Source organism: Saccopteryx bilineata, chromosome 3 (genome assembly GCF_036850765.1).
Source record: "Saccopteryx bilineata isolate mSacBil1 chromosome 3, mSacBil1_pri_phased_curated, whole genome shotgun sequence".
In the NCBI taxonomy this organism is placed as follows: domain Eukaryota; kingdom Metazoa; phylum Chordata; class Mammalia; order Chiroptera; family Emballonuridae; genus Saccopteryx; species Saccopteryx bilineata.
The window spans coordinates 117,397,482-117,411,247 of record NC_089492.1 but is presented as its reverse complement, the minus strand read 5'-3'; the positions used below and the strand labels follow the sequence as shown (position 1 = coordinate 117,411,247).

The 13,766-nt window shown below is 42.6% G+C and overlaps 1 protein-coding gene across 1 annotated transcript; it reads right to left on the bottom strand.

Moving 5' to 3' along the window:
* Nucleotides 1-9,241: 9,241 nt before the first annotated feature.
* On the bottom strand, nt 9,242-10,910 carry C3H2orf74 (chromosome 3 C2orf74 homolog). The gene is made up of 4 exons (XM_066264756.1): nt 10,819-10,910; nt 10,455-10,550; nt 10,194-10,356; nt 9,242-9,415 (listed from the first exon to the last, which is right to left on the bottom strand). The coding sequence occupies exons 1-4, from the start codon at nt 10,908-10,910 to the stop codon at nt 9,242-9,244; spliced, it is 525 nt and encodes a 174-aa protein (XP_066120853.1).
* Between the last annotated feature and the right edge of the window lie 2,856 nt (nt 10,911-13,766).

The following is a 13,766-nucleotide window of genomic DNA, read 5'->3' as shown; positions in this document are numbered from 1 at the left end:
GTTTTTCAGCGATGGAGACTTTCAGTGTGATTAGTCAACATCACCAGAGAGACTAGAATGAAAAGAGACTGAGAGGGCTTAGGCTATAATTCTGGAGGTCAGCATTTAAGGGGTGGGCAGAAAAGATGGAACCTGAAAAGGAAGGCCTAAGAAAGGGGAGAAAATGAAGAAGGCGCTTCAGCACGGAAGCCAAGGTCCACGATGGAGAGAATGGTCAGTGGTGTTGGGTATAGAAAAGTGCAAGAAGGATAATAAATTGTTCTCTGGATTTTACAACAAGAGGGCCATTGGGCCTTTGGCAAAGAGCAGTTTCAGTAAACACTGTGGACAGAAGCCATGCCACAGTCAACAGAAGAATGAATGGGAGGTAAGAAGGTGAAGATCGTGCTTTTAAATTGTTTGATAAGGATGAGTAAGAGAAATGGACAGTAGCTAGATGCGGATATGGGATGGAAGTAGACTTCACCATTTCCCTTTGATATTTTCATATGCTATTTGGAACTAGTTGGTGAAAAGAGGGATGGACAGGTGGTAGAACAAGGCCCTAGAAGTAATGGGAAGAGATGAGACCAAAGGCAGGTAGGCATAGGACAACCCAAGGAGGAAGGATAAGGATGGATGTTTCCATACCAAGCTTGGTTTCCATCGGTTTGAAACACAGCTACATCACACTTCATGGCTAGAGAAAGAAGTTGAAAAGTATATATACAGAATGGACTCTTATTAGCAATGCACTAGAGAATCAAGACTCTGATTCAAGTTTAATATCACAATAGATCTGCAAGCTACTAAGATTTTGCTTTTGAGGAACTCACTATTTATTCTATTTTTATAATTCTGATGCCTATACTTCAATTTGATTTAATTCCATTAATATTTATTGAGATACAAAAATGCACAGCTGCCCCAAGTCTACTATAACTCGTAGCACACAGTGTGCAAATTCTGTTATCTTTCCTGGCTTGCTGGCCTTGTAGAAAGAGCTCTTCCTCCTCTCTGTCCCTGTGTCTGAGCTGTGCCCAGAGCACAGGAGGCTCCAGGAAACGTGTACTTGGATAACAGAATGAAAAAGGAATGAATATTTCTCGAACCTGTATGCACCAACCTATTAATAGGCTGTAAAATCAATTTAATAGGCAGCATCCACCATTATTTTTATCTTAATGATATAGAATGAAGTTTAAGTAATCAGAGTAATTACATGTGGTAAAGGTAAACATTGTTTCTTAAGTCATTGTGTGTGTGGTATGTTATGATTATGGTTACTTTTTTTTTTTTTTTAAGTTGAAAGCCACTGCTGAAGCAAACACAAAGTACAATAGCTCGCAGGGAACTGTTGATCAGTTTTGCACATAGTAGAATTCCCAGTGCCTATCACACATATCTCAGTAAATATCAGTGAAATGAATCAATTCATAGGAGTGAAACAAGACACTGGTTGAAGAGATATTGAAAGGAAAGAACTGGGCTTTGAGGACAGATGATGGTAGAGATGGGAGCAAAGAAGAAAAGCATTTAGCAAAGCTGTGAAAGTCAGGAGAGTAATGGGGGGCGGAGGGGTGGCAAGATGGGCACAGAGTGGAATTGGCAACAAGACTATAATGAGCACATTTTGAGGAAAGCCAGTGTGAAGAGTCTTCTTACACCAACAGTAAAAGAAATGTATGCTGAGTTGTGTCTCCACAGCAGTGTCTGACTGTGAAGGCCGGCTCTGAAGCCCGCTGACTGGATCCAGGTCTCGGCTCGGCTACGTACTATTGTAGCTGCGTGACCTTAATCGAATTCCCTGGGATCTTTGTACTTCATCATCTGTAAACTGGGGGTCATATCACAACCTTCTAGACTGCAATTAGATGCAACTGCGAGTAACAAAGTCGCATTAACAGAAGGCTAAACCAGACAACCTGAGCGGGAGGTGCTCCTCCTCGGTGACTCCGTCCCAGCCTCACCTTCCCAGCTCCCAGCTGCGCAGCTCAAGGGCGCGGTCCGCACTGTAGTCCCCATTTCCCACCGTGGGTAAGGCAGCCTCGTCTGTCAAATCCATCTTCTTGAATCATTTTTCTTCATTCTCACCCGTCCTGTTTTGCTCTGGGTCTTCACCTTTTTGCTTGAATCTTTACAAGGACTCCCCTAATGGCCCCCCTTAATCCCCCCAGTCTCTTCTTTCCAATCCATCCTCTACAGCCCCCACAGCAATTTTTCTAACAAAGCCATTACATAATTGCGCTACTTTATATTCTTGAATGGCTCCCCACATCCACCCGCTAAGCAAGGCTCGCTCCAGGTCTGGCCTGGCCCGCCGCTCCTGCCTCTCACCTTGAGTTGTCCTGTCACCTGCACGGCAGCCAAACTGCAGTGCTCCCCAGCACGTCCATGTCGGGACTCTGCCTGGTGGGCCCTTTCCACCCTCGCCTCCTTCACCAAGACTTCGCACTAATGTTTTTTCATCTGCAAAACTTCCCTTGGTGTCTCCTTCACTTCTCAGACAGTCACATGCTACTCTGCCGGTACATTATATCATAGCATCAGCACATAGCATACATTTTCATAGCTCTGAAACCAGAGGGTGTCTGCAATCGGCAGTGTCTTACTACCGCTCTGGACCTCTACTGGAATCAAGCCCTCCCAGAGAGGATTTATTTTTGCTTTCTCCAGGCAGTACTGTGGGGTAGGCAGCCTCTATGACCCCCAGTGATCTCTGCCTCTTGGTATTCCTGTCCTTGTGTATCCCCTCCCCTTGAGCATGGGCTGGGCCTAGTGTCTTGCTTCCAATGAACAGAATACAGCAAATATGACAGGATGTCAGGTCCGGGATTAGGCTGCCACAAGACTGCCCATCTCCCTGGTCACTCTCCCCCTCTCTCAGAACTCACTCCAAAGGAAGCAACTGTATACATTAGTCAAGATATATATATATATGTGTGTGTGTGTGTGTGTGTGTGTGTATCATAAATTCAAGGCAGTAGGTAGCTGTGCTAGGTCAAAAGGACTTGTACACTTTTAATTTTTATAAAAACTGTGCAATTATCTTGCAGAAAACTTTGCCACCTTATATCTCTACCTATGATTTTGTCCCATCTCTTTCCCAGTATCATCGATCAAGTACTTGACTATCTGACCGATTTAAAAAGTCATATATTACATTTTAATTTGAATTTCTTTAATTATGAAGTTGGGGGAGCACATAATTTTTTGGCCATTAATTTTTTGCCTGTACTACATACTGTCTTTGCCCATTTCAAAACTAAGTAATTCATAATTAGTATTCCTATTTGTAAAATAACTCACGAAGTATTTGGATGATCTTAATAATTTCTTTATTGAAAAGAAATCATCCTTTTGTCATGTGTTTTCAAAAAAATAGATGTTTTTCCAAACTTACTCATCTTTAATAAAGAAAATGCAACCAGATCTGTTTTTTCAAACTTATTCATTTTTTTTTATTTATTCATTTTTAGAGAGGAGAGAGAGAGAGAGAGAGAGACAGAAAGGGAGAGAGAGGAGAGAGAGAAGGGAGGAGGAGCTGGAAGCATCAACTCCCATATGTGCCTTGACCAGGCAAGCCCAGGGTTTCGAACCGGTGACCTCAGCATTTCCAGGTCAACGCTTTATCCACTGCGCCACCACAGGTCAGGCTTATTCATTTTTAATGAAAGAAAAATGAAGTAAAAAAACAGGCTTTCTCATCATCTGAAATCGGTGGTGCCAGAGAGAGGGGCACCTGGCCTTGTGTTTGTGGAATCGGGTTTCAGGGAACTGAGCAAACACGGGAATGTCTTTCAGTTAAACACCATGGAAACCAGGTTTCTCACTACTGGCAAAGGGAGTTGTGGGGCTAGCAGAGCTCGAATAAACCCTTTGGGATTGGAATTGCAAGTATTGATATGAGCCCATGGTCTTTTATAAGGATATAGCTATAGAAATGGACACTGTGGTGGTTTTAAGGTAGGCTCACAGTTGTTCTTTTTGTTTGTTTTTGTCTTCTATACATTCTCCTTCAAAAGAGGTAGAGTATAATCCTCCTTGTCCTTGAATATGGGTTGGACTTAGTGACTATGTGACTTTCAAAAGGCAGGACCATAAAAGGATACAGCATCCACCTTGTTCTCTTCCCCTTTCCCCCCTCCCACTTGCCGTGGAACCCAGCCACCAATGTGTGAGGAAGCCCAGGCCACAAGGGCAGGCCATGTGTTCCAGTGACAGCTCCTAAGCTGACAGCCCACAGCAACCACCACGTATGTGAGTGAACATGACTCTGGATGGTTCCAGCCCAGCGTTTTAGTCTTCCAGCCTTGAGGACCCAAGCATAATGGGAGTAGACATGAGGCATCTGCACTGTACAGAGTGTGAATTCCTGGCCCACATAAACTACGTGAGATAATATAGCATTATTAATTATTTAAGTCACTAAGTTTGGGACTATTTGTTATGTAGCAATAGATAATACATATATATGTCTGCATATATATAAGTATTATGTGTTCATACATACATTTCCTACCTCTGTTCACCGAGTCTAGAAACAATGAGAACCCAAGAGTAATGAACACACCTAGGATGCAGGTCTTGGTTTCAGAATACCAGACTCTCCTAAAGAGGGGTGGGGCAGAAACAGTGCAAGATGAGCTTGGAGCACCTTGTATAGAAAAGGAAGAAAATGCTCAAGGAACACTGGACGTGTGTCTAAAAGGACGAAAGAGTCGACTTAAGGAGGCCATATCTGGGATCAATTGAACATCCAAATAAATAATGATTGTAAAGAATTATAACCCACTGCATGAAACAGGCATCTAAGTGTCCATATTCAGATATTAAATGAATGAATGAATGAATAAGACAGAAGAGAAAGCCCCTCAGTAGCATGTCAGCTACCATTGCTTATTCATCAAGAAAGACTACTTATTAACTACACAGTGAAGAAATTGGATCGATGCCATTTAACCAAGTGATAGCAATTAAAATTACATCAATGTTTTTTTTATTTTTATTTTTTTATTTTTTTTCATTTTTCTAAAGCTGGAAACAGGGAGAGACAGTCAGACAGACTCCCGCATGCGCCCGACCGGGATCCACCCGGCACGCCCACCAGGGGCGACGCTCTGCCCACCAGGGGGCGATGCTCTGCCCATCCTGGGCGACGCCATGTTGCGACCAGAGCCACTCTAGTGCCTGAGGCAGAGGCCACAGAGCCATCCCCAGCGCCCGGGCCATCTTTGCTCCAATGGAGCCTTGGCTGCGGGAGGGGAAGAGAGAGACAGAGAGGAAGGCGCGGCGGAGGGGTGAAGAAGCAAATGTGCGCTTCTCCTGTGTGCCCTGGCCGGGAATCGAACCCGGGTCCTCCGCACGCTAGGCCAATGCTCTACCGCTGAGCCAACTGGCCAGGGCTACATCAATGTTTATGGGACAAATTGACAGCACATAATTCCTAATATGATGCAATGAGATCACAGGATCACTTCTGGAATATTCCTGCCAAAGACACATGACCTTAACTTAATCATGAAGAAACACCAGGCAAACACAACAGTGAGAGACATGCTTCACAGTGACTGGTCTGTATTCTTCAAAAGTGTCAAGGTCAGAAAAGGCAAAGAGAATCTGAAAAACTGGTCCAAATTGAAGGAGACTAGAGAGACATGACAACTAAATGTAAAGCATTATCCTGAAGTGGATCCTGGACTTCTATATAAAGAATTAAATTGGGACAACTTCAAATATTGGATGAGGTCCATGGGTCAGATGGCAATAATGGACCAATGCTAATGGATGGGTGACCTGTGGTTATGTGGGAGAATGTCCCAGTTTTAAGGAAATCTGTGCTGGAGTACTAAAGTTGAATGGTAGAGCATGGTTGCATCTTACTCTCAAATGCTTAAACAATATGAATATGTATATATGGAGGGAGAACAAGAGAACAAATGTGGCAAACTGTTAGCTGGGGAATCAAAAAGGCACCCAGTTTGGCAACTTTTCTGTAAATTTGAAATTATTTTGGTATAAAACATTAAAAAACAACAACAGGCCTTCCCAGTTTGTTGATGTTCGACGTTATGTTTTTTTTTTTTGCTAAAGAGAAGTTTTTAAAAGAGAGTCCAGTTTATCATGCTTGTCCCTTTTGGCTTTTGGGTGATGTGTCCTGCTTGAGGTAATCATTTGAAGAACATCCCCGGGTCAACAGCTAATTAAAGAGGAAAAGTGGCAAGTTGTATCTCACGTTTGCAAGAGAAACACCAATGGCCACTGAGAAAGACTGGCTCAATTTTTCACTGGGTCCGTAACTTAGATCCTGCAGCTCGACTGCTCACTGAGTATCTTCATTTGAATTTCTGGCAAACACCTCAAATTTAACAGAACTAAAACCCAGACAATCTTTTTCCTCAAATGAGTCACAACTCTGGGCTCTCCCATTTCTAACAGGCTCAAGTATCCAAACTCAAGGGTTATATTTGCATCCTCCTCTCATTCCTCCCATATCTAACCCAGAAATTGACATTTTCTTACTTTCTTCATATTCTGTGTTCTGTCACCTCCCTATTCCAGATCCTCATCCCTCAAATCCGAACTGTGACTGTAGCCATCTCCATTTATCTTCTGGCTACTACTTTTCAATAACCTAATCCTAGAAGAAGGTTCTCACAGATCCCTCCCCTACTATTATTACCTTAAATTCTCTATTATATATGTGTTCCTTAAAAATACGTATAAACATAAAACTAGATATTAACTCAATATCCTTAGAACTCACGTTTGACTCTAAAACCAAAACAAATGTACAAATCAAATACAAACAAAAGTGTGAAACCAATAAAATTATGTTACCCTTCAGTGTTGGACGCCGCTCTGTTGACTGTTCTGCTGCTCGCCCATCACTGTGGCACCAGGGGCCTCTGGAATCCCGCGTGCCTGCAGCATCGTGAGCACTGATGGCCAGTTTTCTACTCTTGGAACTTCTGTGAAATCTTGGTTAATATAATCAGTCACCAGGAATCCTGGCCTTCACTTTGACATAGATGCATCGTGTACGTATTCGTTCTTCCTCTACTCTTTTCTACTCAGCTTGTGACAAAGGAACTTGGTTCCATATACAGGTGCAGACATGGGCAATGAAACCATGACATCATATGGGAATACACATGTATAATCTAGACACCTAGATAGTCTGAGCTTTCTTAGATTAACATATTATCATAGCAGCATTATTCACAAAACAGAGAAGGTAAGAAACAAACCAAGGCTCATCAGCAGATGAATGGATAAACAAAATGTGGAATATACATACAAATGGAATATTATTCAGGCTAAAAAGGAAGAAATTCTTGACACGTGGATAAACCTTGAGAACATTATGCTAAGTGAAAGAAGCCAGTTACAAAAGGACAAGTACTGTGATTCCACTTATGTGAGTTACTTAAAGCAAATTCAGAGACAGAAACAGAGTGGTGGTTACTAAGGGCAGGGGTGGGTGGGTGGGGGGAGTTTGTATTTAATCAATAGAGTTATAGTCTTACAAGATGAAAAGACTTTTGAGGGTGGATGTGATGTTTATACAATGTGAATATACTTACTACTAAATTATGCACTTACAAATGGGCAAGATGGTGTTATATGGATTTTACCACAATTAAAAAAATTTTTAGCCCTGGCCGGTTGGCTCAGCGGTAGAGCGTCGGCCTGGCGTGTGGGGGACCTGGGTTCGATTCCCGGCCAGGGCACATAGGAGAAGCGCCTATTTGCTTCTCCACCCCCTCCCCCTCCTTCCTCTCTGTCTCTCTCTTCCCCTCCCGCAGCCAAGGCTCCATTGGAGCAAAGATGGCCCGGGCGCTGGGGATGGCTCCTTGGCCTCTGCCCCAGGCGCTAGAGTGGCTCTGGTCTCGGCAGAGCGACGTCCCGGAGGGGCAGAGCATCGCCCCCTGGTGGGCGTGCCGGGTGAATCCCAGTCGGGCGCATGTGGGAGTCTGTCTGAATGTCTCTCCCCGTTTCCAGCTTCAGAAAAATACAAAAAAAAAAAATTTATATTCTTATCAAATGAAAGACCAAACTTTTTAAATGCTTATAGAGAGCTCATGGACTCTGAGTGAATGTTTTTGTAGACACCCCCCCACACACACACACACACCCTGAAGTCTACACTGCTTTAATCCAGTCTCCACCCTCAAGCTCTAGCCTGGGATCCTAAGAGTGACCTTACTCTGACACAGTCACCTCTCAGCTCTACTCAACACCGACCTGCAGCTGCAGCAAACTGGTTGTCCACCATACTCAGCTTATATTCTCAGAACCTCTTTGCCTTGGCTTGTACCTTTTCCTGTCTGAAATACACACTTTCCTCTGCCTGTATTAGCCAATCCTCCCATTTGATGAAGTCCCTTCTTCTCACCATGGGATGGTCCCAGGCCACAGGGACTTCTCCCAATCAAAGTGTGTCAATATTCTCCCTTTAGAATTAGATATTTTTTTTATCACTTATGCTTTCGATCACTCAACACTCATTTATTGAGCATATGCCGTATTAATGACAATGTGTGAGACCCTTGAATCAAATGCTATGTTTTCTGCTTTTTCTCTCTCTCATAGCCCTTGGCACACATCACAAATTTTACTGCAGTGGTTTGTATGATGTTGTACTAGTCAGTACTGTCATGTCCCATATATGGGCAGCAAATTTTAAACTGCTGAAATAAGGACTTGCCTAACATGACAGGATATTTTGTTGGTAATGGGAGTTCTTTTGTGTCAATCTTAGAAAGCAGTTGTCAGTACAAGAAAAGTTCCAGGACCAAGTTCAACAGGGATTGTGTGGTAGGGGCCCTAGTCCTGGTTATTGGCAGTTTCCATGAAGATAGTAGTCATGGTATTTGGTCCTGGATGCCTGTGATCAGACCACCAGGGACACATGTTGCCTCCACAGTTCACTCGGATATCACTACCTAACAGACATCTGCACAAACACAAACAACTTTATTCACATGTTGGACAGTGTTTAAGTAGACTGAGTTTCAAGGACACAATACAATCAATTTCTTGAACTCAGATTTGAGTTTAAATAAAACTATATTCAAGCTCTGGGCATTTTACTTACAGAATTTTGTGTGTAGCCCACTTCTTTCTGCACACAGATAAAATACTATTTGTATTTGCTTAATTACCCATTATTTTGCTGTTTCAACATGATTTTGCACCCCCAGTCATCTCATTGTCAGTCTAAAGTTACATTTCTTTCAAACTCAGCCTTTTCTGAGCTTCATTTTCTCTCTCTACGTTCATGGATATGGCTTTGACGGGTAGGGTATTCTTTTCCAATATCCACAACAATGACTTCCCTAGAAAATGTCACTCCTTTTAAAGGTTTTTTGCTGTTATCCATAACTGAAGGGGTTCCAGTGACAGGTATGTGTGGTTTCTGCAGATCATCATTCTGCAAGAGAATTGGACAAACAGTGTCAATGATCAGTTTATGAATACAACAAGCCCTGCTGTTAGAAATATAGATTATGTCAATATATATATGGGTTACATGTGCATTGTTAGTGAGAAACAGGAAAAGTATTACTGAGTGATATAGAAAAGTACTGACAACCCATCATTTTCATGTCTGCGTTTATAAAGGTATACACTGACACGGTCAAATAGCATGTGGTAGTGTGTTATTCTCTCTAGGTAGCAGTCAAACCCAAGGACAACCCGGGTTTGTCTCCAGCTGGGCAGGGGTCTTATGTTGGGAAGGCATGTGAGTTGTTCTTATTAGGGAGCCCTGAACACGGAGCTCAAGAAGGCCCTGGCAATGTTTGTGTGCTGTTGTAGAAGGAGCCTAGAACTTGAGATGGGGCACAGGGCCGGGCCCTGAGCTCAGCCACTGTCATCTCCTTTGCTGGATCCCTAGATGATCTCCAAGCCCCCCTCCACTCTGAGACTCTAGAATTCTGAGAAAGCAGCAAAATAAAGGGAAATTGTTAAGAAAAACACAAATATAGGAATGAAGAATAGATGTCTAGGCTTGGCATATGTAAACGGTTTAATAGCATGAACCAACAAAGCAAAGAAGAATGGTTGAAATGATTGTGGACATTGCACCCTTTCCACGTACAAGCCTCAGTTACAGGCAAGGCCACCCCGTATGATACCTCGCCAAGGAATCTACCTCCTTTCATTCAAACAAATTCTAAACTGCCCTAGAGAAGTGAAAAGCTCACCACCTCTTGATGATTTTCTTGAGCCTTCTCAGGATCTTCCTTCTCTTCTGTTTTGTCCTCCACTTTGTCCTCTATGTCCTCTTCGTTGTTTAAGGGTGTGGCCACCATTTCTTTACTCTGTCTATGGACAAGAATGCCAGGCCTTATGATTTGCCTCATGGGAGTCCTGAAAAAAATCAGTGAGCAGGGATTTTTAAATTTGTGCATATTAGCCACTGTTATCACACACAAAAATAGATTTCTACGACATACTATCAGACTTACCTTTCTTGGTCTTCTAAATTGCTTGTCTCCATATTTGCACCTAAACAATCTTCACAGAGATCTTTTTCTGTCTCATCACTTTCCTTGTTTTGGAAACTGAAAACAAATGAGCAAGAAAAAAATCAGAAAAAGGAAGAATGGTCTTGATTTTAAGACTGGCATGGAATGTCACTTTTAAAGAGGAGGACAGCATTTCTAGGTTCTCTCGAGGCCGAATGGCCCATATTCTTCTAATCCCACATCAATGGACAAATAGCTACAGTATTATTACTATTTGCTCTAGGTTAGATTATTTTATATTATTTCTAGATACATTTTCTAGTGTGACTAAATCTGATTCCAGGATATCAGCATGGATTTATACCATTTATGTACGACCACCATCAGTAAAAGGAAGATACAAATGAAGCAAATGATTAGGACGAAGAAAGGAACTGCTGCGGTCGCAAAGCTCATAGGCTTAGTTAGGAGACTCATCCACTCTCGCAATCACAGTTGGTCCAAGTATTTTTTCCAGCTCAGTTGGAATATAGATCTCTTGTTCTTTAAGTTTTCTAGAAACAAGAATAAAAGGCTGTTTTCATCGTCATTCTTTTGATCAGCTTTGTAAAAGATGCTTTGCTTCTTTCGGCAGAGTGGACTCACACAGGCTAATTTTTCTCCATAAATGTGGGTGGGGCTGAGATGGCGAGAGGGGAGACTGAGCTGGGACACTTGCGGTCACTCAGCTCACCTCCCCTCATCCCAAAAACTATCAGAACCCGAAGGAGAGAGGAAGTGGAGCGTCTGGACCTGAGCCCAGCTCCCCATTCTTCTCACTTCAGTGACATCATAGAATCATGGAACCACTGAGATAGAGGGGCTAGAGTGCCAGCCCAACCCCACCCGTCTCCTGGAATCAGCTAAGCCATGAAACTCTCCTCTGGACTGTTGTCTGTCTGTCCTCTCCTGTGAGACAGTGTGGTAGAGGTCACATGGCACCACCTTGGCCACATTTTGGACAAGGATTTTCTTCCTACTCTCAGAACACCAGCCTTCCTTTTTTAACCTGAGCCTGCTTAATGTGCTGCTTTTTTCACAGACCACTTCCTTCTTATTATAAAATCCTTCTCTATACCCCTGAGGCCTGTCATCAACTCACCTCCTAACGGTGTTCTCTCCAGGCCTAGTAGCCCATACTCTTCTAATCCCACATCAATCGACCCACTTCCTGGACACACAAACAAGAAAGCTGGCAGCTCTAGAGGCCATGGCTGAGGAAGCTGGAGCAGAACAAGATGATCAAAGATGACCCTAGCCCACTCGAACTGCAGGTGAGTGCGTGATGCCCAAGACAGGGTGAGGTAAGGCAGAGCTAGCATTTTCTAAGAAAGGAGGGTACAAAGCAGTATGGCAGCTGCTGCCAATCACATTTAGCAAAGCCATAAGGTCAGCTGTGGCATTCTTTGGGCTGCAGCAGTACAGGCTCCCTTCCAGAAAGTCAGGGACTATGCTTTCTTTATCTTTGGATATGCCACCAAGTCAGGAGCTGAAAATTCCATAATGTTGAATTAATGCGTGTGCGCACGCACAAGTAGAGTTTGCTGGAGGGCTCAGGCCAAGGCTAATTTTGCAAAATATGTGAACTTCTGAGCTGCTCCTGACAGTCAGCAGAATTCCTGTGTGAAGCTTTCTCCAGATGAACTCTCAGATATACTGCTGTCAGACAGAGCCTTTAAGAGTCCAAATCTTCTCATGTCTCATGTACACAGAGAATTTTCTGGGAGATCGAGATATTTTATATCTATCCTCTGTGGTTAAACAGGTTTAGATATATGTGAACACCTATTTAACTTTGTACTCAATTTTTTCCAGTTTCTCAGCCATTATATATAATATATATATATATATATATATATATATATATATATATATATATATATAAATATATAAAAAAAATTTTTTAAAGAGAGAAAGGGAGGAAGGAGCAGGAAGCATCAACTCATAGTAGTTGCTTCTCATATGTGCCTTGACCCAGCAAGCCTGGGGTTTTGAGCTGGCGACCTCAGCATTCCAGGTTGACTTGTGTACTTAATATTAGCACCCTTCATGCCCCCACTGGGTGGATATCATACCTAAATAAAAAAGGAAGAAAGGGCCCCATCTTCATACCTGAATTTAAGTGTGTCCGATGCAAAGAGGAATGCCGGACAAGAGGGCGCTACTGCTAGTTGGTCCTGCTCCAGGATTGTGCGCCACACACACTCTGAGGCCAGAGACCGTTAGCAAGGACACAGTAGTCGCAGCAAGTGAGGGCTGAATACAACGGTATCTAAGGGCTTTCTTTCACTGAATGTGGCTTGGGAATCAATATCTTATATTTATATATATTTACTGTTAATATAATACAATATAGTGGAGGGTTATTCAACTTTGGTCTAAATCACATTTATTTATTTATTTATTTATTTATTTTTATTGATTGATTTTAGTGAGAGAGGAATGGCGGGAGTCAGAAAGATGAGAACATTGATCTGTTCCTGTTTGTGCCCTGGTTGGGGATTGAAGTGGCAGCCTGTGGGCTTCAAAACAATGCTCTAACCCAGTGGTAGTCAACCTGGTCCCTACCGCCCACTAGTGGGCGTTCCAGCTTTCTTGGTGGGCGGCAGTGGAGCAACCAAAGTATAAATAAAAAGATAGATTTAACTATAGTAAGTTGTTTTATAAAGATTTATTCTGCCAAATTTAGTGAAAATCCGACATAAAGTACTTGGTAAGCAATTATTATTATACGCTTTAACTTGCTGTAAGTTACTTCCCTACTTTATAAATCACCATTACTGTGGAACCGGTGGGTGGTTAGAAAATTTTACTACTAACAGAGATACAAAAGTGGGCGGTAGGTATAAAAAGGTTGAATACCCCTATAACCAATTGAGCTATCTGGCCAGGAATCTAAATCACGTTTTAAATGCACTGTAACTTTATGATGCTATGGGGTTTTACTTGTAGATGAGTCTCTTGGGGCCTAACACTATGTGCCTGGCACACAGAAGGTATGTATTCAAAAATTATTTGTGATGGGACATTACTATCAATTCTACAGAAATAAAAAATATTCTGCAAGTACCATGAACAATTGTATTCTAACAAACTGGATAACCTAAATGAACGAAAAAATTGCTAGAACCTGATCAGCGGTGGCACAGTGGACAGAGTGTTGACCTGGGATGCTGAGGACCCAGTTCAAAATCCCTAGCTCGACAGCTTGAGTGCAGGTTCATCAGCTTGAGCATGGAGTTGCTGACTTGAGTGGGGGACCCCAAGGTCGCT